The sequence below is a fragment of the Lipophrys pholis genome (genome assembly GCF_963383615.2).
Source record: "Lipophrys pholis genome assembly, chromosome: 14".
Taxonomy (NCBI): Eukaryota; Metazoa; Chordata; class Actinopteri; order Blenniiformes; family Blenniidae; genus Lipophrys; species Lipophrys pholis.
Genome location: NC_137633.1, coordinates 16,812,142 through 16,839,794, shown reverse-complemented (window position 1 = coordinate 16,839,794; position 27,653 = coordinate 16,812,142). Strand labels below are relative to the sequence as shown.

The 27,653-nt window shown below is 43.7% G+C and overlaps 1 protein-coding gene across 2 annotated transcripts in view; it reads left to right on the top strand.

Annotated features, from left to right (window-relative positions):
* The window catches only part of prkd3 (protein kinase D3), a 49,370-nt gene that overhangs the window by 3,076 nt on the left and 18,641 nt on the right, over positions 1–27,653 (top strand). For both annotated transcript variants that reach the window (XM_080479925.1, XM_080479924.1), the window contains exon 3: positions 23,965–24,103. In XM_080479925.1, the coding sequence (XP_080336051.1) occupies positions 23,965–24,103 (139 nt within the window). The remainder of the gene's footprint in view (positions 1–23,964; positions 24,104–27,653) is intronic.

Genomic DNA, 27,653 nt, shown 5'->3' with positions numbered 1-27,653 from the left:
TTCATATTTATAAATCAAAGCAACATTCATCACATTGGTGCCAAATTTCATCTAATAACTGTTTATTTATCAATGTTTGTCGATTCAGCTACTAATGCAGCTCAAAAAACAAACTTTTTATTGATTTGTTTGTTAATTTTAATCTCAGAATGCATTTAGTTTCATAATATTTAACTAATTATTATTATCTGATGCCATTTCCAGGCTGTTAAAAAGCAGAATGGGGGACGTTATTTGTTTTAAGGCACCTGTACTGATTTGTAACAGCTTTTCACTGCCTGGGTCTTTGTATAATCAGGTAATTCAGGTCCACTCGAACCATCCACTGTAACTCACTTCGAAGTTGCCGCCGTGCAACAGGTACAACAACTAATCTGTTTTCTCGAAGCAGGAACCTTCTGAAATAATCACACATTTAGTAGACGTCCTCCCTGTTGGCAGAAACGTGACGCACAAAATCTTGTTTCACCTTCAGCGATGTAGAAATTGTAACGAGATTAAACGTCGAGAATGAGACGTGACCACGTAGAATTATTCGTCTCCAGAAGGAAGTGATGATGGAGCAGATTCAGTGCAACACGTTCTCCATCCAAGGCCTTATTATACAGGGACGATGCGTTAAAGGTATTTCCAGTAAAAGTTCTCAGATTTAATCGACAGCTTTCTGGCGCTGTTGTCGAAAGCCGGAGCTGTTGCCGCATGAGACACCTCATGTAGCCGCATATGTATTTCTACTGAATGCAGAATTAGGAAACACCCTTGAGTGCAGGATGAGTCATTTCGATGTTTGACACAGTTTCAGAGGAAGAAATAAAGAGAGAGAATCTGATGTGGAAATACTCCAATGATAATGTTTCGCTAATATTTAGAAGAGACAGAGTGAAAGATTTACAATTAAACCACAGACATGCGATGAAATCTGAAGATTTCCTTTTTTGATTTCATGGGCTCTTGGAAGCCGAAGATTCTTGTTTTGACTTGAGGAATGGAGTCCGATGCATTTAGACACGTGCGTTTGCACATGAGAGAAGACTGCGTGTCCATTGGCCACCTCTGCTTGGCGGACAGTGATTCTCATCATACGTGTGTTCTCTCGAGCCTTTGTCTTCACCGAGCTCATGGACGTGTCCCGCACTGTGTGGGATTAAGTGCGTGCGAAGCCCGCCGCAGTAATGAAATGGCTTCTGTGCGCGTTCCACACGTTTTGCTGTTTTTCAAGCCCTTGTGAATAATGATGATTACTGCGTCCGTGCCTGTAATTATCAGGCGCTGACTAAAAACAGGGTGATTAAACAAAAGCACTTTCATCAGCCGCTTCGAATCGGAACATTCAGGAAGGTCGGAGCTGGACCGGTGGTCGCGATGATAATGAATAAAATTATTATTATTATTATTTTTTTTTCTTCAGGAAGAAAAAAAAAAGAAAAAAAAAAGGGAATGCGGTGCCGACTCTCAGCGAACAACACATGAATGATAGTGTGTATCGGGTCTGTGTCCTTTTTCTTCCATGTTGTCCAAGTTGACATTCCAGAGGAGCAGGGTAATGTTGTTGTTCTTTACGAGGTCTGCTGATTCTCACTAGCTAGTTATGAACAGTTCTGGTCCGCAGAGCAGAAAATCTCATCACTGCGCATATTTACATGGATTCTGTAATGTGTTGGCACGGTGGCAAGAATCTCCAGCAGGAAAATGGTGGGAAATTCGATGCTTTAAAGACGGCCTCCGAAGAGAAAAAAAAAAAAAAAAAAATCCCAAGTTTTGCGTTGGGGGTCGCTGATCGTCTGCCAGGATGAGATCAGGCTTGCTGATTGCTTTTATGCAACGCTGTCTCTGTGTTCCACATACCTACGTTAAGGTGACGTATGGAGGCAGACAATACATGGCAGGAAACGATCTCACTCTGGCCAATGGTAAAGGGAAGTCCTTGAATACGTTACTTATAACAAGCGTGTAAACAATATACCTACAGAACACATCCAGCCTGCTCATCCACATTATTGTGCATTTCTTCGGTTAAACACTGCCAAGTGTAGTGTACTGCCTCAGCTATTTCATGAAATCCAGCCATATGGCTTTGATATCAATGGAAAATATGACTGTGGGCCTTGTGTGCTTTCAGTTAACCCTGCCTCACTCCTCGTTCGAAAATATGCATGACAGTGGAGAGGCTTTTACAAAGTGTGTTGGTCCTGGCCCGCTCTCCGGCCCGCTCTCCGGCCCGCTCCGCCGCTGACAGTCGTCCCAGAGACGTCTCCGCCAAGCGGAACGTCAGGTGTCCGTCAGGCGGAGGTGAGATGGGAACTGGCCTTCAGCTTCATGTGGTGATATCAGCAGTGAGTTGGGATGGAAGCGGTATTCCCACCTCTGCGGTGCCGTTTCCTCCGCTGGGAGTTGGCCTGCCTGCCTGAGTGACTCACCGCTCGGCTACGCAGCAGAACAGGGATGCTGATCCCGTCTCCAGCGGGCTTTCTGCTGCGTCAGCCGCCGGGAACTTTCAGGGTGACGTTTGGTCACGTATAAACCGTGACAAAGACCGCGCTGATAACTTGTCAGCCTTCAACTTTGTGCCGCTGTGGCTGTGCAGTTTCTGCAGCTCACCGCTGATTAATCTGAGTCTGGGTCACTGTGCCAGCGGAGCGAACGCAGCAATCCAGATGTACTTTTCTCTTTCCTCAGCAGCTTCCCAGAGCTCCTTTCTTTTCTATTCCAAGGTTGGAGCTAAAGTCCCCCCACTGAGCTCTTTTTTCCCTTTACAATAGCCAAGTATCTAACTACTACCGCTCACTGATCCACTGAATGTATTACTCAGGATTCATAATCAAATCAAGGGATTTAAGAGTTCCACCATAGATGAGTAATTGAATAGTACAAATCCTCCCGTGTCTTGTATTTCAATGTGAAAAGGCTCTTTTGTGATTTATTTTCAGACTATTGGCTTCAGTGACAATAAAATTAGGTACCTCGATTGGCATATTGACTTTTTAATTTACATATGGTGTATATGCATGTGCCATTCATACATGGATATAATATCTATATTAAAGTACAAGGTATACAAGAGAAGTTCTGTTCTATGTGTGCTCGAGTGGAAATCATAAAAGCTGTTAAAAATGATAATATAATGAAGAAAAATGATAATAAAATTCAATACAAAATCGATAGTATGACAGGCCCAATGGTTGCTGGGATTTCTATGAAAAGAGTTCTCTGAATTTCAATAACTTTAATTAAAAAAATAAGTATAGCATTCAGCAAAAAATGATTACTCGCCATAAAGTGTATTTGAAGTTTAGTGTTAATCTGATGAGATTGTTTTATCGTGTGTTGGTAGTCCTGTTTTACTTATGTTTGAACATGCGTTTTTTCAAAATCAACTTTCTAGAAGATCATGAAAGGAAAATGCCGCCATATATTTATATATTTTTTGCTGTAGGAACAGAGAAATTACCTTCTTTTTTTTTTTCTTTTTTTTTACAGTGTGAAAACAGCCATGCATATCCAGTTCATAAAGATTTTGCTGGGTATGCAATCTTGTTGTCAAAGTGTGGAACAACTGTCCGTTTGGCTGTTTGTTGCCGTTGCTCTGATCTCGGTCCTAAAAGCTGCAGTCACATTCCTTTGCTATCTACTGGAAGCGTGTGACCATAGCTTAAGGAGAGAAAGAAAAAAAAGTGTTTTACTGCTAAAGAGCTTTTCTTTGCTGTGATAACGACGTTACCCGTTTTGTTTTCTCTTCTGAGGCTCTGCCTTCAGTGGCTTGCTAGAACGATGACTGAGACCTTTTGGTTTACTAAGCAACAACATTTCAGCGACCAAGGTCAAGTTGAATTTTCACTTTTTATCTCCATGATACTCTTTGAGTACCGTAGTAGATGTAGTTGGACGGATGCAAAGATTTCTGACGTGTGTGTATGCACTCTGTATTGTGCGTCGTGTGTTTTGCCTCCAAGGTTGACATTTCATATCTTTCCTTAACCCTTCGGTTTTGAATCAGTCTCATTGTTTGACACGGAGTCACGCAGCCCAATATAGTAGTTGTGTATTGTATAGATTTTGTACGGTTCATTCCTCTTCCTGCTAAAGACTCCACCACATGACTTGGCCAGCTTCCACGGAGTAGATTTGCTTTCTTTCTGCTCTTTGTGCTGATCTGAAATTGGTTTTGATAGTAGCGGGCTGGACCACAATAACTGACTTTAGCGGTTGAGGTCAACCTTAGTTGGGAGCAACTTGATCCAGATCGGTTCAGTCGGAGCGTTTGGCTGAAGTTATTGCGGTAACCGCTCCTGCGCTTCACCAAATACTTCAATAGGCGACTTTTTTTTGTGTCACCACTTGGCACACAGGCGTGGGCCAGGCTCCTTGAAGACTGTGAGAAAGGATGAGGGGAGCCAGCCTGTGGGTGGCGGAGACCACCCCCAGTCGGGTACCGTCAAGGCCAGATCCAACCCTTGATGGCCCCTCGATGGCCTCGCCGTGGCTGCATGCGACTCCACGCTGCGACAGCCTTGTTCCGCGAGCTGGGTCCTGACTCCTCTTGTCTGGTTTTGGGGGCTTGATGAATGGCGCCAGATAAACATCCATAGCTTCCACTTGTTGAGCGTTTCCTGTTTGGTGTCGCCCAAGTCCTCTTGGGCAGCCAGCTCAGGGAGCAGCGGCGGGACAAAAGTTCACGACTCTCCATGAGAATGACTCCCAGTTAGCCAGCTGGTCAGACTGGACATCGAGCCAGCCCCAGAGCATTCCTCGAGACTCCGGCATTTTTGTAGCATGATGTGATGCCGCTGGCACGGGTGGGATTACACTGCTGGGAAACTGAAGCTAAACACTTGATCTGCTGGTATTGAACAGTCGACAGGTTGCGATCCCTGGATTCCTCCTTGCACGATCAGCACATTTTTATTTCTCCGTCTTCTAGGAACTCCATTCAATAGAGTTCTGGTGAGAGTAAGTGGCGAGTCTACGGCGGCAGTCAAGAGTTTCTTTTTGTATAAGTAAGGATGATAAAGCCTAGGGCAAGGGAAGAAAATTTCATGGAGATTGGCGTCGGTCATGGAAAAAAAAAACCAAAAAACCTGAAACCTTTGCCTCAAATGTTAGTTTAATGAATACTTTAATTGCAGCGCTTGTCCTTAGGATGTAGCTGCGTTTTCACTGCAGCTGGAAACGTTGTGAAAGGCAGCTGCCTCAGCCACAGGTTTCCCCACTGCTTCTTGTCGGTGCCGTAACTCCCAGCCTCTGGTTGAGGGCTGTGCAGCTGCCTCTGTAATTAGCGAGACAAAGACCTTTTTGAGTCAGAAGTGGGCTACATTGGACAACATACAGGAAAAAAACAAACCCAAAATATTATAAAAATATAAGAATTTAGGTTGCTTTAAACCTTTTAGTGAAATCATTTGAGGATGCAAGGCTGCTGTTGCATTGCTTCTCTATAAGACGGATTAGATTGAGTTGGTTTCTTTTGAGGTTTCTTTTCTAGTATCTGTATAATTTCGTCTCAGTAGAGGGTCTCTCTCTAGACCTCATTCTTAAGATGTTTGTATTGTTCAGGTTCTGCTGGGAAAGAAGCATCCATGGGAAAGAACCAAGAGAAAACAAGCGAGCTATAAGGAGAAGAAAATGAGCGGAGAAAATAGCGAAAGAGAAGGGTGCAGACTGAAAGTGGAGACACTGCTGCTCGCTTTGACCAACGCTAACTGAAACACACGGGAAATAAATCACCACCATCTCCCTCCCTTCTTCCCGCCGACAGCGTAAGCCCACATCTGCATGTTCCTGTAGAGCTGGAGGACATATTTCACCCCGGAGGACACCCCAACTGCACACGGCTTATTGTGTGATGTACATAAGGTCAGACATTTCCTGGAAAGCACATTCAAACCAATCTCTCTCTCTCTCTCTCTCTCTCTCTCTCTCTCTCTCTCTCTCTCTCTCTCTCTCTCTCTCTCTCTCTCTCTCTCTCTCTCTCTCTCTCTCTCTCTCTCAAGGAAAAAAAAAGGAGGTCACCCGTGAGTCAAAATATATTCACTGTTGATATTGCCTCTGAAGCACAGTTATGGCTTTGGTCTTCGTTCCACCTTAGGTGGTTTTCAGTTCATGCAGACACACTTGGATGGACGTGGCTGAACTGATATCACAATATCATAATGGATTTTACTTAAAAAAAAAAAACAAAGACAGAAAAAAAAACAAAGGTCTTCCATGTACAACTCCAGAGCCTCCTTGCACAAGGAATCTATCAATTTGCCCAGTCTTGGAGTAATTTGTGGAAAAGGCAGAGAGAAAGAAAAAAAAAGGGGGGGAAAAAAAATATCTCTGAAGTTAAGTGAGCTAAGTAATTTCTACCATCTGCAGTGCACATTTGTGCCGCCTCGCTCTCCTTTAAATGTAAAGTGGCAAGGCAGAGCACAGAGCCTGGCCACAAGAGTCAGAGAATGACAGAGCGGAGCAGCGTGGTCGTCTTCAGGGAATCGGGGCAGGGGAGGCGGGGGAGGCGGGGGAGGCAGGGGACAGCCTCGCAATTCGGGGACGGAGGAGGAGGTTGTGGGCTTCGTATGCCAAAACCATCAACAGAAGGCCGCTCCTGCCACCAAGCGTGCCTTTGCTTTGGCTTCTCTGTGCATTTGGGTTGCCCAAATGTCCTTCACTCGACTTGAGTTCAGCCAGTGTTGGGAGATAATCTCGCATCACTTCAATCTCTGCTAATGCAGGCTGAAACAGCTTTGATTTTGATTAGGCTGAAGTGGTCGGCGGCGGCTGCAGCGTAGAAACATTTAATGCTCAGGAATCCTGGCGATCTTGTCCATGTGAAGCCAACCACGCGTGGTGATTTAGGAGCACTTCCTGTGAGACGCTGCCAGTTTCCATTCATAAATTATGAAGATGGCTCACTGATGAAGGGTGTCTCGTTTCCTTTATTAATGTTCTCATTAACAGTTTGACCCTGTTCCACCATAACGTTCTGACAACCTCAGCACAGTCGAAGGCACCTCAAGCATGATGTTTGCTCAATTTGGGCTTGAAGTGGCAATGTGTGGGATTCGCTGGCATAGAGAAGGAAAACTGCAGATTACAATCCACTGGTTGAAAAATAGTGAGATCGCACCACTTTTGCAGTTATTTGTAATCGTGTTAAAAGTCCACAGGTGCCTTCATCTAGCACTAATCATTGTTGTGAATGCTAAGGTTATGTCACATCATATAAGGCATAAAAGCATTAAATATACAGATATATTCAGGTGTGAGAAAAACGTATGCACTATACTAATGTATTTAAGCGCACTCAGTCCTTTGCTTTACTTTGTCGTGTCTTTAATAAAAGTCATCCTGTGACATTATTCCTAATAAGTTTTGAATCATGTTACTCGGGGCGCTGTGGCTCAGTTAGCGAGTGATCTTCCAATCCCAAGATCAGTCGTTGGAAATGGTGAAAAGACACTTTATAAAAATGTTTAACATCTCAGTATCATTTCCGACAATGACGACAGTGAAGCAGCTGCGGCCACACAGACGCATCATCGCGTCGTTACTGATCCAGCAGGTTTGCAGAACGTCTTGTTTGGTGCCGTTTTCTCAGCTCTGTTTGCACTTCCTGTCACCGTGTCAGACAGATAGGAAAGTGGCAGAGGAAGTGAAATTAGATGTCGATACAACAATACAGTGAGAAACCCCCAGAATTACGTGGTAAAGGTCTTGAGGAACACTCATCGAATGCACAAAATTTGGCTCAATAAAAAAAGCTTCTCAGGTCAGATATGTTGCTGAACTGCCCTTTACCTTTTCGTTAAATTGGCATGATGTTTAAACCACTTCAGCGTGGCTTCTGTTGTCGCTCACTTTTTCTTCAGCCGAGCTCGCTCGTTAGTTCCCCTCAGAGCCGCTCCCTGTTTCCACATTCGCCCTGCTCCCGCTCTCCAGTCTGCTGTGGTCGCAGAGCAGCACAGCCTGTTCACTTTGGAAGGCTGTTCTCCACACTGCACTTGCTATTATTCTCGTCTCTGTGTTTAAACGCCCAGAGAAATTTCCTCTTTGGTGTTTCTGTTTTGAGGGAGGTGACAGCGTCGGTGTTGGAACTGGGCTGTGTTCAGTGTCAGGCTTCCTCGTACATACAAAAGGAGTCCTTCAAAACTGATCATTCAACATCTGTAAAAGTAGGTTATTCTTATTAATCATAAAGGGAAGTGAAAAACCTCCTGCAGCCGGTTGTTAACGACTCTGCTGCACGACTCAGAGCAATTATTAATGCTTTGTTGAGCAACAGCAGCCTGTTCCTACATCCTGCTCTTTCAGCTTGCCCTCTGACCTCGCGAACAACAGAAAGTGCGGTTATCATCAATCTAACATAAATCCCCCCCCTCCAGGTCCACCTGTTTATTTGCCCCGTGTGGAGGTGAGCCTGGCCGCTGGCCCCCCTCCCCTGCTACTCCAGTCCAGGAGAGGGGGAGATGGAGTGTGTGCTGCAGTATATCTTTTGGGCGGAGGTGCTAGCGGAGCATCGCAGCGGGGCTATAACTCTTCAGTAGTGTGCGGGGGCCCGGCCAGGCATGTCTTAGATCACACTGCTGTCTTCCTGCGAGGCTTTAGATCCTGTGACTCAGCCTTCCCCTTCTCCGCCTGGCCTCTGGACCCAGTTAATGCTTGTCATACACATGCACACCTACACATATACTCACTCACATCCATCCAGACACACTGCTAAGCATGCATGAGCACGACAACGAGAAGAATCAGGTTTTTGTTATGTATGGAAAGAAATCCGTGCTGTTTGGCCAGAGGCCACCTGGTCCTCAGAGGGGATACAGTGGCTAGTAACCAAACAGTGACCTCACCACCATTATCTCCATTTCACTCCAGTGCTTTTGTACTTTAGGCTGAATAACCACAGAGGAGTATTGTTTCTCCAGACCCAAACAATCCAAAGCGATGTGAAATAATTGTGGGATTTTCTTTGGAGTGCTTTGTTTCATAAAACCAGGAGGAGAGTTGGCCGGAGACTCTCGGCTGTTGTGGTCGATGTAAATTGGTTAAGCGGCATAGCTTTCATAGAGTCTCCCGGTGATTGAAAAAGGTCTAGGATGACAGGTGTAGAGCCTTTCTGCTATAGGCTGCGGTCTGGATGAGGCCGTGATCATGAGCTTGGAGGTTTGAGTTGTGATTCCACCTTGTCTGCACCAGAAATGTAAACACGCGGGTTAACACAGGCGACAATCAGACGCATATGCAACCCTCACAATCATAATAAGCAGGGAACCAGGAGTGAATTAATTGCATATGAGAACCTGGCGCTCTTTCAAACTTCTGTGCTTCTCACTTTACTGTATAAGTCAGCTCTGCTGGGCCCGGCTACAGTGTTGACATTCTGTTAAATACACAGATATGAGACCAGGCGTGAAGTGGTTCAGCGCGTTGAAATGTTGGTCACACAATTGAATTGTCATTATGTTGACTCAAGACTGAGGCCCCGTTTACAACGATTTCAAGTGAAAGCGCAAAAGTTAAGTTCAGTTTCGGGTGTTTGTTTATAGCACTGAAAGTACAAGTTTTTGGAAATGGCTCCTAAGGTGGAACTTTTTGAAAATGCTTGGGTTGCATCGCGAAAACGAAGCTTTCTGGGAACGATTGGGAACAGTCGCGGCCTCTAGAGTGTCATGCCTCCCAGTCTACATCCTCCTTATAGTAGAGAGTCACTGTAATAGCAATCCTATACTCTATGTCGTCTGTCCATACTAATGTCCATGTCCCCATGCTTGTTCATGCTTATAGCCAGTGGTGGCTGGCCAATAGAAGGCGAGGATGGTGATGTCCCCCGAGGACCAAGAAAGAGAGAAAAAAAATGTAAAAAAATAATTGATAATCTGTAATAATGTCCATTGTATTTGTGCCAACCAACTAACAATGAGCCCTGAATTGTATTCGCTTCATTTTCTATAGATAATCTTCAATAATGAGGAGATGTCTTGATTTCTCTCGCTCTCTACCTAATGTGTGTGTGAGCAGCAGCTTGGCCACTGTGAAAAGCGCCCAGAGGAGGCGGGCTTTAGTTGGGGTTTCACCAATTACTGATCAACAATAGGAGCGACTGACATAAAATTAAACCAATCAGCGTCATGATGTTCAAAACTTTGGCCGCCTTTTACATCGCCCATCGTCAGACCTGCTTAAAGATTGGCTTAAAGTGACTTCTGGTTTGTTCTCGCGTGTTTCTACGAGAGGATGTGCGGCGAGTCCCTGATTAATAGCTCAGTTACATCTCTTCTAATTTACCTGTTTGAAAGGAGAATTTTGGCTGAAAAGCTGCAGGTCAGGTTCAGCTTTCTCTATTATAGTTTTTCTTAAATGCACACAAACAGAAATGTGTTCACAGTTTTGCAAATGTGTCCAGGTTTGTTAATGTTTGCTAACAATTCGTACCTGCTTTGAAAGCTGGATTGATGTATTGGTGAAAATATATCTGAGGTTTACATGTTTTCACTAAACTCAAACTAACTGTCATTTGAAGTAAACCGGCCCCAAAATGCATTCATTTTCAAAAAGGGACCAATTAAGCATCTGTTTATATTTGTTTACTACTGTGGTAATTAAAGAGTCGTAATAAGTGCTCGCTATTCACTAGCTGTTTAAAAGTACAATCATTTTCATCACCGGGGGCCTCTCTCAATCTAAAAAAGGCAAGATTGTTGTAATGAGGTTTATAAACACACTGTATTTAAATTAAATTAACACGGGCTGAAATTGAAGAATAATGAAGAGCCCCTCCTAAGAAATTTACCACTAGCCCACCACCGCTTACATCGTATTGTTCTCTGCTTGCGTTTGTGTGTGGTTTCATTACAAAAACACACAACAGCACCCACAAAGTGGCCCAACATAACAAAACTAGATCGTTTTCAGCGTTTTGAGAAGTTTCCATATAAACAAACATCATTTTCAAAATGTTGCTGTGTAAACATGACACTTTCCTGAAACAAAAACAATGCGTTTTCACTTGAAATCAACTGCAGCAGCAGACATATCTCAAGCAAAGCTTTATTTCACGCCCGGCCGAGTCGCCGAGGTCCGTGCCGCGTCAGGTGTCGCTGGGGCTGAATCATCTGTTGCGATGACACAGCCTCACACGGTCTGAAGAAATAACAGAATTTATGAACGAACCATGATTCCAGCACATGGAGGAAAACATGTTGGTGGTTGAGGCCTGTTGAGAGTGAGAAAGTCCCCGCTCAGACACCGCACCAGTTTCCTTTCCGCCGCATGTGGCTGCTTCAGTTGATTAACCTGCGCGGAAATCGTCCTTCTGCCGTGGAAAACGGAGCAGAGTCTACTGCGAGGGTATGGCGGGGAGGGATGGCATGAGTTTGCCGGATCCCCAAAGCGTACAAAGATACCGTCTCGAATGTAAACCATATGAGCGCAGCGCTCTGTCAAGTCAGCGCCACGCGGAGCCCCTCCCCCACTCTTCCCTCCCCACCTTTTCTGCCTCCAGCTGTAGTATGTTTTTCTTGGCCCTTGCCTGCAAACAGTTTTCTGTAATGGACCGTTGAAATGAAGCATGCATCCCAGCCATTCTTTTCCTGCACTGGCTGCACGGCAGGAAGGAAGCACGTTTTTCTGCAGTTGCTGGATCCATTGCTCGACCAATGTTTATGTCTATTTAGCATAGCAATATCACTTCACGTTTAAATAAAACATTCATTTAAAAAAAACTAAAATTCTACATGAGCAGTATAGAAGACAGTGAAATGGGAAAAAAAAAGATTTTATCAGTAAGAATCCTCCATCAGAGCCAAACTGAGCGTTGGACAGAAGATAGCGAGGACAAAAAGCTAATCAACAACCTTTCAGATGTTTCTACCAGCATTTCAAGTGACAGAGGTGTTTTGGGATTTTCGTTTTTGAAAAGTTTTGCACAGAAATGTTTTCGGTGGCTCCGAGCACTGTTGTCATGGAAACGGAGATCCAAAACGTGACAGAAGACACAAAGTTCTAGCCTCACAGCCAGAGATACATGCATGAAGGTACAGCGAGAAAGAAAGGACAAAAAAAGAGCACAAGGACTACAGGACAGAGACACGCATGAAATGAATGCTCTGCATTGGAGACATTTAATGCATGAGGGGACAAGAAGTCCAGGGAGACATGAACTCGCCCCAAATCGATCAAATGGAGAGGTTTGAATGTACAGACGAGGGATGAAATTTTCTTTGGGCTAAACAAAAAATGTGATTTAAAGAAGGCAAATTGTTCAGCAAACGCTCGGAAAAAAAGTCAAAATGTCAACTAAGTGTGGCCCCAGCCGTGCAGTTTTCGAACTGAAGGCATACTTGTTCAAAGCCTTTTGAATTAATTGCATATCTGAAAAAATGTCCTGCACGGTTATCTCATCCATCAGTGCGTTGGTACTGGTTTGCCTTAAAGTAAATTGTTGTAAATGTGGCACAGTTGAGTATTTATGGGGGCACTTGTTGCAATAAAGGCTCAATTGAAGGCGAATTAAATTATTTTTTTATTTTTATTTTTTAAAGATTACTGATAAATAACGTTAACAATCCAATGTGTCATTTGTGAAAAACCCCACCCTGTCATGACTTACTCGATGAGAATTTGTTATCATATCTCCGCGTATATGATGAAATATTATGTAATAGTAGCATTTTGCAACATTTTCCCATATTTGAAACCAAGTAAGAGGGACTTGAGTCCAAGCACAGGGGCAAAACAAAACAGTATTTGTGTGATTATGTGAACCTTCACACATTAGCTAAACTGTGCCGATATTACACCTTTGAGGCATGGAAAAGCTTCGACGTCATTTCAAATGGATATTGGTTTTATAACCATTAAGCGTGGAGGATCGTTAAAGCAATTTATCCAATCCTAATCAACTAAGAGCAGAGTAAACTCTGACTTTCCCGGGTTCTGTTGTGGTATTTTTCTTGGTATTATGAGTTTTCTACAAATAAGATATGAGAATACAATCAATATAGAAGAGAACATGCAAACTCAGCTGGTATTTGAACTCATGACATCCTCACTGCGAGGTGAGACGGCTAACCACTGTTTATTAGGAAGGATCCACCAACACAACGTGGTCGGGCCCCCAAAACTCACCAAATAGAAATCTTTGGTTTATAATGCATTATGTTTGGAATGATTGAGAGTTATTTCAAAGCATAAAGACATTGCATGTTCTCCTGATATTGAACTAATTCAGATGGATTCTCTTGAACTGAAATGTAAACCTGATGTGGGGAGAGAAGCTCGCCACACTGTGGAAACACTATGTGATGGGGTTAAAGATTCATTTCTTTCTATCGCCTCATTGAGGATTGAATCGACACAAAACAAAAATTGGATTTAGTTGTAATTCTTTAAAGTTATATTCATGGGAAATGTTTGTGAATCACTACAATACCGCAGAATTGAAGGATGGACTGAATAATAGTAACAATTTCATGGATTTACGTATTTATTCTAAATTAGCTTATGGTGTCCGTATAACAACATCTGCACCCTCAAAGTGAACTGTTCTGACATCATGCAGCCAGAGTATATGGAAACTGTTAAGGGAGCACCGAAAGCACTTAATGTTGAAGAAGCCATTGGAAAACTAGAGTATTTCCAGCATGCCCTCTTTTGAAGCGAAGTGACATGTTCATTATTTGGCTGCCCACATGGAGTAATGGTATAATCTCCCATGCATGTGTTTCTTGCGCCGACAGCGTGCTTGGTATCACATTAATGATATATAATGAAAACAAATACAATTCCACAGTTGACTTTAATAACTTAACCGTTTCCCACTGTGTCTTTGATGTGACTTATACAAAGTAATAACGGAGCTTTCCTCTAAGGTTCGCGTGTGCTCGTAATTTTTGCAGCCTGGGGCACTGAAGTGCGTTTCCCTCTGTTGTGGGTATTTAAATGCACCTCGCAGTCAAGCAATGGTCTCCTCGTTGTTTTGCCGTGCACAAAAGCAGCGCCACCATTCGTGAAACACGACTCTCGGTTTCACGTCGTGCGGCGCATGCCCGCCATTTGAATCTGATTTACATCAGAACTCATCACGTCTCTTTGAGGGTCGAACCAGAACAAACAAACTAGGTCATCGTCTCATGTGTTTTGGGGGAAATTCAAACTGGGTCTTAGTACGGTTAAGTAATTGCAAGGTTATCAGTGAGTACATTTATGTGCTGAATAAACACCTTGTATCACAGTGATCTTGTGACGGTCTCTATCTATCACCTCGAGCCAAACAAACAAGGCCCTTCTACCTCCTGACTCTGGTTAAATGTTTCATAAGAAACTCTGTACCTTTATGAAAAAATTTTGGGTTTGGGTTGGAGTTAGATAATCTTTTACATCTTACACAATGCCGGCGTGTAACGGTCATTCAGCGCAAACACATCGGTTCATTTTTCGCAGCTTCACACCAGAGAGCTGACCTGCAGCACTGCAACTGTTCTGATCCTTGGTAACAAGTTTCACATGCTTCACCTGTTGTGTCCAATTTCAACTTCAGATCAGGTCTAACGCTTTCTTGTCAGTGGAAGTTTGAAGCTCCAATTTTCTTTTCACGCTGAGATTGCAAGATTTTAGCGATTTCTCTGAGGAAGATGTACGGTCTTGGTGTATGTACCATCGGCTACGAGCTTCAGAAAACAGCTTGAAATGCAGCTCACTGCATTCCCCTAACAAAATATACAACCTAAAGTTTTCACGGTGTTTTGGGCTGAGGTCGATCGGTTAGTTCCAGTTTAAGAAGGAACAATTGTATAATCCAGTGAGTAAGCATTAGCAACAACACATCACATGACAATGGCATGCCTGAGGTAACAAGGCCACTCTTTCCTGCCTTGTATTATAAAATGCGCATTTGCAACAACTTCTGCTTTGAAGAGTGTCTCTTGAAAGGATTCATTGTCTGGTGGCCCGAAAATACTAAAATGGGAATAAAAGGTTGACTTAGGGCAACTAGGAAAAGAACAAAATCTTGTATGGAGCTGATATGAATGGGGAGCAAATCAATTAATAAGAATATCAACTGGTAACTATTTGTATCAAGAGGAAATGACAACTATTTCCACATTTCAGACTTTCAAACGGGGAATCTATTCATTTTCCTCAGTGGCTTTAAATGTTTGGGATTTGATGCACTAAACAAACTTGAAGGTAACTGTATGATCCCCAAGGGCCGATTTGGTTCAGGAACAAGCACACACAAGAATAACTGTACGAACTAAGTTAATTATTATAGGCTTTGTAATGAATTAATCTTGTTTCCATCACATCACAAGATTTCATTCAAAAAGCTTCATTTCATAATCAAAAGTGATTATGTCAGACATAGACGAACGAATCAATCATACGCTTGCATATCTTTACATAAAACATTTTCCCTCCCTATTTGAATTTTTTTATTTTTATTAAATATAACACTATGAGCTTCGGTGTCCACGTTCGCGGGTACATGTTTGGCACTGAAGTGATACCAATAATTATAGTGCTTCAATGAAATGTAATTTCTTTGTTGCATATGTTTCACATAGCTGAGCTCTTATTCCCAATTCTATACCAGTCTTTTAAACTGAAATGCCCGAGGCCAAGCATTACGTTGTCATCTGTTCCATCGTCACATTTTTCACACGGGGGGGTTTGTTGTCTAATGCGTGGTGCGGTGAAATGCCACAAAGAAGGATCTTTCTTGCTATCTGCCACTTTATGAATGTTAGTGTTTATGTTTATGTTTATGTTTATGTTGACCGTAACCACCAAACTACCAGCCTTTTTATCAGGTCAATGTCTGGGCCCAGCACAGGCGATGTGAACAACATTCAACATTTCATTTGAATTAAGAATAGAAAATATGATTATACATTCCAGTCATCGCAATTTGATCGCTATATTGGTAAGTGAAAGGAATTTTCTCATGTGTACCAAGAAACATTCTGTGTTGCAGTGTAAAACTATCCAATTAAATGTGTTTTATTTTTTAACATGTTTTTTTCCTGTAATTATTTGAAATTATCATGGTAAAAACTCTGTCCTATCGTGGCGATGACTTAAGCCCCGTTTCCAGGACAACGATTCAAGGGAAAACGCATCGTTTTTGCAATTTCATGAGCTTTGAGTTAACGTGGCAATATTTTGAAACAATGTCAGAGTTTCTATGTTGGGCCACGGGGGGGCGCTGTTGTTTGTTTTTGTGGTGAAACCACACACACACGCGTGTAAAGAACAACGTGGTATAAACATTAACAACGGCGAGTAAACGGACATTCGAATGGACAGACAACATTATTGTCCATCTTCTCCTACGTGTGCAGAAGAACTACTTACTATGGCCGTGGTGCGCAATGCACCGTTGCATTTTCAGCGGCTCTCAGCACCGTTGTCACGTAAAGGCAAACTCAGAACGTAAGGAAAGTTTTCTGTTTTGACTTGATAACCTTTTGAGAAGATCCCATCTGTTTTCATGTTTCACAGCATGGAGAAGCTTTCTGGGTGTTTTATACAGCTGTACACACAGCTCGGCTGACGCTGTGGTGAATGTTGTGATCAACTGGAACCCTACTACTTGTCTTTACGAGGCGTCATTCCACGTCAGGAATTCCCAACGGGAAAGCAGCATTATACCATATAATCCAGGTGGATCAAGATAGTTGATGCCGTTTCACATTATTGTGAATCATTACACAAATGTCATGAGCTGTGCAGTTTAATATGTACAGCCTGCGGAGCAGAATGCAATTGTCGTCCACATCTGTATGGCCCGCTGCCAGACCAATAAAGGTGTGAGGCAGCTTGAGGTCGAGCAGCATACTTTTCCTCGCTGTAATCACATGACCATCTGTCAGAGCCTGTGCACTGCTCACAACGCGGCTTCCCTCGTTCACCAGCCACCTCTGCCACACATTTCGTCTCGCCGTGCTGTCAAGTGCCAGCTGCTCTGTTTGGAGAACTCGTAGTGTCGCCCGTGACGGTGAACGGACAACTCGTCCACAAAACTGCATCTCCGGACAACTCGTCCAACTCAACAGTTTTATTTGGGCATTATTGATTTGAAGGGTTGGATTTCAAAGTATATTTGACACAAAAACATAAGCAGTGGCTGATTTTGCTCTGGGCAGAGTGGGCAGCTGGCCAGAGCGCAAACTCAACAGGGGCGCACCGTGCACCAGCTCAGATACCTTCTTCAGAAATATGGTTTTCAGAAATGTGTTTCTGAAAACAAATAGGCTGTGTAGTTGAAAAGTTAAAACGTGGCTTTGTGGCTGACAGCTTTGAGTGATGCATTCAGGTGCATCACGTAAGCCCGCCATCCGGCATGTTAACGAGCTGCGGGGCTCATGCAGTAGCGACGTTACATGATAAACATGATTAAAATGTGACCGATACGGTCATTACCGAGCTGGAATGTGCAGCACATGGCAGTACCAAAGTTTCGGGGGGGGGGGGGGGTCGTGTGCGCAAAGAAGACCATTCTTCATGAGAAACAAAGTCAGATGATACTACACTAAATATATATGGACATGTACCAGATATATGAAACATATATAAAATATCAATTAGAAATAATATTTAAAAGTACATTGTACAGGATTTATTTTCTTAAAAAAAATTCTGAAAACTCATCCGTGGACGAATTGTCCAGGGTTGCAGTTTTGTGAACGAGTTGTCCTCCAATCACTCGTGACTGAGCGCCTTCACACAAAATCTTTTGCAAATTCATCTCAAGCCGTATGTCACATCGATAAATTAATATGCATGGATGAGTCATGCCTCGTATTATTATGAAGATTTCTTCAGTGCTAAATAGGACTTTTTTCCCCCAATGAGATCTATTTTAAATGGATTCCTACATAATTGGTTTTTGGCCCCCAATAAAAAGAAGATATTTGGAGATCCGTCCCCCCCATCCCACTCCCGCCTCTCACTCTCTTTCCTCATAACAGGATTTAGCATATCAATGGCGGATTAGTTCGTTTAACAAAAGCTTACTACTGCAAAGCTCCTTTCGACTCGTCTTTCCAGCCTGACTTGTGGACCTCACACACAGCTCCTTTGCGTCCGGGTCTTTGCTGTGTGTGTGTGGTCGCGGCCGCTCTGCTGTATAGATCTGCGTTTGAAGATGACAAAAGACGTGCCTCATCACTATGGGCTCGGGAGGTGTGTGCTGTAGCATGTGCGGCTGTGGATGTGCAGCGGATCACATGCTAAAGGTGAACGGTGTATTTTTACATGCGGGGAGGAGAAAATGCCGGAATCTGCTTCACCCCCACAGGTTCAGCCAATCAGTTGTCACTTTATCTGACTGATCTAAACAACAGATTGTTAAAATAGCATCCTAAACCTGCCAATCTATTGTTCTTGTACCTCTGGCTTCCTCCTGCGATAGAGGGGCATGGAAAAAAGCACTGTCCTCTGCCCTGGTAGTCATTATGGGCTTGCCTGCAGATGCTCCTATTCCGTGCAGTGGAAACTGCTGCACGGGGTGCCAGGACGAGGTGACTGCAGCCGCGCACATCTGGGCATCAAACCCCATCTCTGTTTAAGAGCAGACGTGTCAGGCGAGTGTAGGAAAACTCATGTTGACACTGCGGCCGGCTCAGGAAGGATGCCCCCCTTTTCCCCAGCCGGTGGTGGTGATGGTTTGAGTCATATAGCATTAATCACCTGAGAGCGTGACGGGCATTAGGGCATAGCTATGTCAGATTAAGAGGCCGGGTTGGAAATGTTCCACTATTCAGGCACGTGCCGTGTTTGACACCCTGAATGTTTAGTTTCCATCAAACCTTGGGTTTGTTTTGCTTTGGAACAGCTTCAATAAAAGAAACCTCATAAATAGGTCCCTTTGCAGCAATGTGGACCACAGACCCCCTGTGGGGGTTCCAACATGAATGGGGACTCTTAATGATGAGCACATCATACCGTGTTGGAATGCATACGGAACTGAAGGGGGAATTCCAGTTTATTTCCCTTTAATGTGTCTATTGTGTGTCTGTCGGCCATGCTACCCCTCTGAAACGTCCACTTCTACCACAGCGAGGAACAGCTGGTGTCTATCAGAGCTGCAGCAAAGTTTTCAGTCACTTTGCAATTAAAGCTCACCTGAAGGTAAACACCGATAATTAGCTGGACAGTGGCGAGTACAAGAGGAATTGTCTTTTTTGGTCAAGTAGCAGCATTCTGTTAGTTTGTTCACATGCAGGGCCCACTTTCACACGGCTCACAAAGAAACTTGGGACATTCAACAGCTAAATGCCAAAGCGGAACAATCCGTAGTTTTGGAGGGCAACAGCAGGTCACTTCTGTTTTTAAGATTTGGTCGTATTTATCAAAATTGTGTTCAAAGGACACGGGATGGGGTAGAAAGACAACAGAATCACAATGCGCGTTAGCATTGTTTCAAGCTGCTAATGTGGGCTGATGCCCCTTTAGTCAGATCCAAAACAAGCACTTAGATTGATTAATCTAAACACCAGCTTTGTTTGGAGAGCTCCAGAGAGCTTTGTGCTTGTAGCCCTGCTGCATGTTGAGAATGTGGTGTTGTGGTGCAAGATGCCAAAGTAAGCTTGACCCACAGTCGCACAATATACACATTAATAGGAAGCACATTGGAATAAACTGGAATCCTCTGTTAGGAGTGGTCTTCACCCGTGACATGAAAACCCTAATAGGGGTTCAGTTAGAAGTCAACTTGTCACGCTGGGTATCGTGGGAGGATGATCAATATGTACAGGCCGAGAGGTGTGGTGTTTTCTTTTCAGAAAAGTTTTGCATTTACGCGGAAATGGCAGAAATGCTGAAAACCATGTCGTTTTCATGTTGGGTCACTAGTGGGTGCTGTTTGATTTTGTAAGGAAATCCCACACACATGCGCACAGAGAACAATACGCTATAAACATTAAAAATGCAGAGTACACAGACAGACACAGAAGTTTGATTGCTATTCCGGGTGAATCTCAACTATAAAACTACCAAGTCCCTCCTCCGGAGGCCGCCATTGTTGTTATTGTCTATATAGAAAAACCAATTACTACAGCCGTGGTGCGCGTGCGCTGTCGCAGTATATTAGTCTACATAGAGACGGAGTCGGAGCGTTTTCAAAAAGTTGCATTTCAGTGGCTTTGAGCACCATTGTTGAGTAAGTGGACACTCAAAAGTTTTCAGTTTTCACTTGAAAATGTGTAGACAGGGCTGGAGTTTTAATGAGGAATTTATTTTAGCCATATAATAGCATTATTGTTGCAGTCAAATACACTAAACATTAAAAAGCTGAAAAGCTCAGTATCAGTCCACCTTTCTTCATTTTTAAACATATCAAATAACTTGATACTTCTATTGAGAAAAAAGGCTCTTATAAAGTTGATACTTGCGACTCTCTGCGATGTGGATTTCTATGGATTCTAAAACGCAATAAAGTACTTCAGTATTCAAGAATAACAAGGTTGTCCTGTGCATCATCTATGTATCCCACTGGTACCCACAGGAAGTGACTAAACAAAGCTAACAGTGAATTGAGGCGTTGTTCTAGTAGCATTTGTGAGCGGGGAAAAGGTTAGAACGTGGACATAGTCCAACATATGACATCCTTGAGGATCTGCCAACTGTTGCTTTGGTGCAGCGCTAGTGTCCCTTTGTTTGTCCTTTTCTGCTGTTTTGTATTGGTTGGTAGTAGATGTAGCTTGTGGCAGTAGTCAAATTGTGTCATAAATGACAATATTTTCCAGATTACAGGTATTACGTTTGTCTTTTAGTGGTTTGGCTGATCGTTCAACTTATATGAAGATTCGTATATCAAAATAGACCAGTGCATGCCATCAGGGACCACTAGATGGCACTGTATAACCACAGAATGCTGCTCCAATGCCACAGTAAAGTCTATTTCTACTGTATTTTACTGACAGAACAAGTAAACCAAAGGTAAATAATAGATAATAGATATAGTATTGATTTTATTAATGCAGATGTATCACTACTTTAATAGAATTGTATATAAATACTTTATTAATCGGGATTAATTAAAGTTATTATTGTAATTTTTCTCAGACTAGAGTTTAACGTCTATGGGCTCGATTTACCAAGATCTCGCATAATATTTGCTCAACTGCACACTCATGCAGGGTTTTGATGGCGATCACATCAGGGTAACACCAGAAGTGACATCATGCACAAACAGGAGTATTCAAATGAGGGTTTGTGTCTGTTTACATGGGAACAATCTGTTGGAAAGGGTATCGCTTCCATGTTTGTTTGTCTGGAGGGCCTGGATGCAGCACTGTGCCCCCACAAGCACAAAATGAAATGTGACAGCGCAGAGTTGGATGGGTTGGTGGAAGGTATCAAAAATATTGGACCGTTACACCGAGAAAAAAAAAAGCTGTAAAAAAGTAATAATTATTTAAAATTAATTATTAGAAATGAAAAGTGATTAAACATGAAATGGGGGAGATGATTTGTCATCCAGTCAAAGTTTGAGGTACGACACAGAAAATAGCTTATAATAAAGTTGTGGGGAGCCAGTTGAAGAAATGCCTTTCACCGCAATAACAGCAGCGTCTCTACTAAAGACTGATTTAATTACACCTTTTAAAAACACAGAAAAGAGGGAGTATCATAAACAATGCTTGTGCCCATTTTAATGTGCAAACAATTGATGTAAGGATGTCAAAGTCATTTTAGTTCAGAGGCCACATACAGCCCAATTCATCCAGAGTAAGCTGGACCCGTAAAATACTAGTGCCATTATAACCTTTGAATTTAAACTTTGTTTTTTCTTTGTTGTGCCACAGAGTATGCATAATACAAATGAATTCTGGTACAAAATACTGCGAAATGTCACTCCCCCAAGAAAACTTTCCCTATAACTGTTGCATCATGCATGTTTTAACAAACTCACCCTGACAGCATGACTTTGAGGCGAGTTTGACAGCAACAAGGAAGCTTGCCTTCATGGCAGCGTCACTGATATCTCCGCTCAGGTCTCAGTGTTGTGTTGACTCTGCTCCTCTTAAGAAATTTGTTTAAAAAAGTTTTAATTGAAAGTCTCATCATTTGCTTGGTGGTTTGGCAGGCCTGTCTTGGTCCATGGGCCTTATGTTTGTTGCTGCTTTAATAGATCAGGCCGCTTGTTGTTTATTCCTCAAGCCTCATGTCGATTCTAAGCATGGGCCTGTAGGCAGTTTGTTGGAATAATCTTACATGGAAGTAATTGTATGCACCGTGTGACTCATGGGTCTTTGAGTGTATCAGGGGAAAAACCCATTGCCTTACAAGAAGTGATGTTTTTTGTTATGGTGTTGTTCTATACTGATCCCTGAGGGGGAACTGTTCCTTTCCACTGAGGGAGATCAGAGTGCAGGTTTGAAGGGGAAGGGAGACCCTGGTCCTTGGCATATCTTCATCCAAACCCTGACTAAAGCGCGACAACAAGCCTCAACAGTACAGACTTTCTTTGCTGATGGACGTTTTTACCTTTCGCCGTGTAATCCCTCTGGCTTTGTTTACAAAAGTCATCTGATACACTCATGTTTTTGCCAACAATCAATCCTGTCTTGCTGACTGTCTCTATGTTTCTTGGCACTGCTAAAGCTCCAGGTGTCTTGTGTGTCCCGTGCCCAGACACCGGGCCAACTCCTGGCTGCTCCCGGGCCACGGTGGCATTGTTCTGCATTGGCCCATTGTACATGACCCTGGTTCAGGGGGAAACAGCTGGCGGAGCCTTCAATACCAGCCTGCTTGGCATCGATGCGAGGTTCATGCCTCAGTGTAACACCGCAGTGCCCCAATTCCCACAATGAGACAAACCACGCGGGCCAGCTTCGAACGCTGCTGATGGGCTCTTTCCTGCACTGTCAGGTGTGGAAAAGTGTTGTTGTGCTGAGCAGGGGATGAGAGGCTTTTTCCCTACTATTGAAAACATAATTCTCCTTTGAGCCTTGAAAATATGAGGGAAGTGGAGAGATGAGTGCCAAACAGACATACTGCATGTTTCACTTCAAAAGGGCTTTATTACCGAAATACGTTTCTTATTGGAGTCAGAAAGATGAGGAGCAGATCCTCTGCACAGCAGCAGTTTGCCATATGTATCACAGATTCAGCTAATACTCTGTGTACATGCGCTTTCATCACAGAACGGTCCATGTGACAAGAACATTGCTCCCTGTGAGGTTATGCTCTGCCCTCAGTTGCAGGAAGTGACTCAGTATTGACTGGCGCTGCACTTCCTGTGCACTGATTCTCCTCCACTCCTCTCAGGATGTTTACCTCCTCCTCCTCCTCCCGCCCCCCGCCCACTGCACCCGCCCCCTTTGTGACTTAACGCCGGCTCACTGAGCTACGGTTCACAACAAACTCCTGTAGATTTGCTTTCGCCAAGACGCTAGCCAAGACCTTGACTGCTGCGTTGGTCTTAGTCATGCTAAAACTCTGTAAATCAAAATGTTAACCTGATGCATTACTGAAGCAATGCAAGTATTAAAGGTTTCTATTAAGAGTTTAATGTATTCCTTGAGATCCTGTGAAGCCAGAGGAGCAGAATTTGCTATAAAACAGGTACAACCCAGAGCACCTGGGCTTTACAACTTGATGTAAATAGATACAGACTGCTCATTTTGATTGAAGTTTGGTTTCAGTCTTCTCTTTGTGGATGTCTCTGAAAGGAATAAAAAAGGTTTGGGGCGGTAGCTCCTCCCTATGACAGCTGGGTTGAAAACCCTGCAACATCCACACCACTGCAAATGATTTGTGTGTGTTTACAGAAGATTTACTATCAGATGAGTTTTATCCTTTTTTATTCCCTCCATTAAGTCGAGACCCACCGCAGTGCAACAAGATATTCACAAGTCAAGATACTGAGCGTTGGACATATATGGACACATGACCTCTTTTGTAATCCACCAGAGTTTACATTTCACTTACATCTTTCACTGTGGTCATATCTTTACCTCTATCTCCACTTCTCTCCAGTTCCCGGAGTGTGGCTTCTTTGGCATGTACGACAAGATCCTGCTGTTCCGCCACAACTTAAATGACGAGAACATCCTGCAGCGCCTGACCTTGGTCGAAGACATCCATGAAGGAGACCTCATCGAGGTGGTGCTCTCTGGTAAGCCACATGCAACGGGGCTCTTGGTGGATACTGGCAGCAGACTGAAAATGCAATGGACAACTTCTGCACACCATTTTTGTATCTGAAAAAATGGGTTCCAAAGTGAGCTTATGAATAACTAAGAACCTAATAACAACCTTTTTGCACTATATGTAGGTACTTTACATAATCAGGTGAGAATATTGATACATCTTAATGGTTGGATAAATACAGACTTAAAGGAAAATTTGGTTATAGATTGATTAACCAAATAAGAATGTCTTGACTGTGGCAGGACTCTACAGTAAGAGCAGAACGTGCCTCCTCAAGAAAGAAAGGCTCCTGAAATTGACCCAGAGTGCTAACCACTACCCCACCGTTCCACCCCCTTAGAAACATCGAGAGTCGTGGTTTCTATCTCCAGAAAAAAAAAAAGTTCCTTTTAGTGGAGAAGGCAGGCTGGTCATCCAAGCTCAGAGAACCAACACTGATCACTTATCACCTAAACATGGCACCTTTCAGGCAGTTTGTGTGGTTTCATTCAGTCTGATGTCCAGCTTGGTGGGTAGTACAGTGCATCTGCTGGCTCAGCTTTGGGTCAGTCTGCCCCCCTCTACAAAGTCACGCTTCGAAACACAAGAGAAATGGATGTAAAATTCCTCCGCACACTATGAAGCCAGCGTGTTAAAGTCCAAACTATGGCCTGAAACTAATAGGAGGGAGATTCATTTGTGCCAAGTCATCGTTGATACACGATTCGTTAAACACACAGCCTGCCGTGTCTCACAGAGAGGCGCTTCAGTGGGTCCGACGTCCTCTGTACTCACCGATAAAGTATTGACTGCTCCGCCAACTCCACTCTGCCTTTGCACGCTTGCTTTTATTTCTCTGTAAGCTCACGTTTTGTTTTCCTCCTTCCTCATCACAGTTTCCATCTGATTGTCCACCTTTTGTAGCAGCCGCACAGGTGTCTGGGTTTTTCTTTTGTTGTTTCCTGCGATGAATGAATCGGCTTCCTCTGCAGCGCCGGGACCCGTGCAAGGCTTAGAGTATCTGTTCTGCACTAATCTGTTCTCCTGCTCCATCTGTCTCCACCGGGAAACACCTGATACCACCTGTGCTGCATATCTCCCCCTCTCCTATGGGCTGGGGAGTATTGTTTGCAGGGATTTAGAGAGGGGATGATTGTATAGGTTCAGGATCTGAGGATACTTCAGGCATCAGGGCTGAGGAATGTAGACAAAGAACTGGAGGACTTCCTTCTTTTTGTTTCTGACTGTCTGTGTTTGTCTTGCGCTCTCTTTTGTGTCAGCTCTCTGCGATTCTCGCTCCCCATTCGCTTTCGCTCATTCTAATCCTCACCCACCCACCGCAGCAAATCCGTCCGCAGGTGTAAGCTCGTCGATTTATAACCTGAGATACACCTGATGAAAGCCGCCGTCCAAGATCTGGGATTGGCTGCACACGCAGCGCATGTTTCTAATGTCACCGAACACTCAGGGAGCTTGGCTCTCTTCACCAGGTCGGCTTCGCGTGCCCGACACTTTGTCTTGGTTTGACAGACACGAACTGAGAGATCCACATTGAAATTAGAGAAGATATGAATGTTTCTCCAGCCGTACAATTTGTCTCCCATCATCCTTGGTGTTGTGGAATTCTGTGGCTGTGGGAGAGAGAGAGAGAGAGAGAGCGAGAGAGAGGGAGAGAGAGAGAGGGGCTCTCAGTATCTCCCTCTCTCCAACAGGGAGGCAGAAGTGGCTTTTTCTTGGCTGTGAGCTCAAAGAGAAGGGCCTTGTTTTTCATTCAGTAAGTGATTGTAGTAGGCCCGCCGAGTGTAAACACGCTCTGATGCAGCGGACACCATGCAGGCCATCTTGGCCCATGAGGTTTGAGGTTTGGCTTGACCGATTGTCCCTTTGTTCTCTTCTTTCGCTCCTCTTGAAATTCCCACCCGCTTTCACAGGCTCTCCATTCACCACCGCTGACCGTGCGAAATTGATATTTTACAATACCTTCTGTTTGCCATAAGCACGGCAAACTTATTTTTGTCAGATGGAAACTTTTCAGCTCACCAAAACGGAAGACTCACCCGCCCCAAAGCAAACAGATAGTGCATTCATGTAAACCTCGCCGCTCGTGAGAAGCGCAGCGAAGAACAACATGTCGAGCTTAAGCAGGGTGTTGTCTGATGCTAATTAGCGCGGTGCGAATTACATAACGCCGGCGCTGCTAAGAAGCGGCCAGTTGTTCAGCAGACGCATGTGAAAAAGCTGCTGAATGCCGCCTTTCATGTGTCAGTGTCAGAGAGCGCTCTGCCTCGTGACATGTGACCTGCCCGGCTCCTTTCTTCTCTTCGAAATGGAACCGAAGCTGTGAACAGCCTCCAAACTCTGCATGAAGCCAATATGTCAATATGCTGTCATGCTGATTGCAAGGCACAATCACTTAAAGAGCGAGAACCATACCAAGGCTTCTTCTTTTGTTTTAACATATTTTTAAGCAGCTTTCTTTTAATATCAATACCTTAATAATCATTGTTCGATGGCCTGCTGAAACCTTCGTGAGTAAGATATGTCATCTATGATGTTTGACGATAGAGAAAGAAAGTAAAATCCATACTTTCTGAAGGTGTGTGTTAATTAAATAGTTTTTAAATCACTAAGAATATTTTCCACTGCACACACTCCTGCAAGTAGGTTGCAGTTTTTTAGCTTTCATGCCAAACTCTTTGTAACGCCTGTTCTTTAATTAGGTTGAGCAAAGATTATTGAAATAGTGAAGAGGAGAAGCAGCGGCGTCCAAATGGCGTGAAATCATAAATATAATAAATGTAATCAGATATTTGAACAGCTACCGCAGAGGCTCACGCTAAAGCTCATAGCCAGCTGAGTACAGGGAAAGACAGCAGCTCTACAACTATCTTCATGCATGACAAAGGCAACAAGCCCTCAGAAACTTATTTGAAAAGCGTCACTAGTTTCATAATAGTAATCAGTTACTAACACGTTCTTGTTCCTCGATGCACCCCGGCAGTGGAAATGTGGAATTCTTTTCTCACATTAACAGATCATCATTTCTCCATGTAATTTTATGGCCTGTCACATCTCAAACAGTTTACCCACTTCAAGAAGATGTAATCGAGTTCTGTATTAAAGGGTGTTCCCTGTTTTCTTTATGTGGAGCACATGCAGATTTTTGTGAAGGCAAAGTTTTTCCTTTGGCTTTTGATCACATGTCGTATTTGTTGTTGCAGCCTGCGTCTCCTCACAGCAACAACAGCTGAAAATGCCTTCGCTCCTTCAAAATAACGTTGTTGGCCCGGAGGGTTTCAAAGGAAAAGGCGCAAACACACACTCTGTGATGTCACGAAGCAAGTTTTAGCCGCTTAACCTGAGCGTAAAAGATTAACCGCCATCCGTTGGTCACTTGGGCCACATCAATGATTGCACAGGAAGTCGGTGAGGGAGACGCTTCGGCCGTGTGCACTCACCTCTTCGTCTTACTCGTCTTCACATCTGCGATGATTCCCAGCCGTGACCAGCCGAGCCTCGCTCCCAACAAAGTGCTC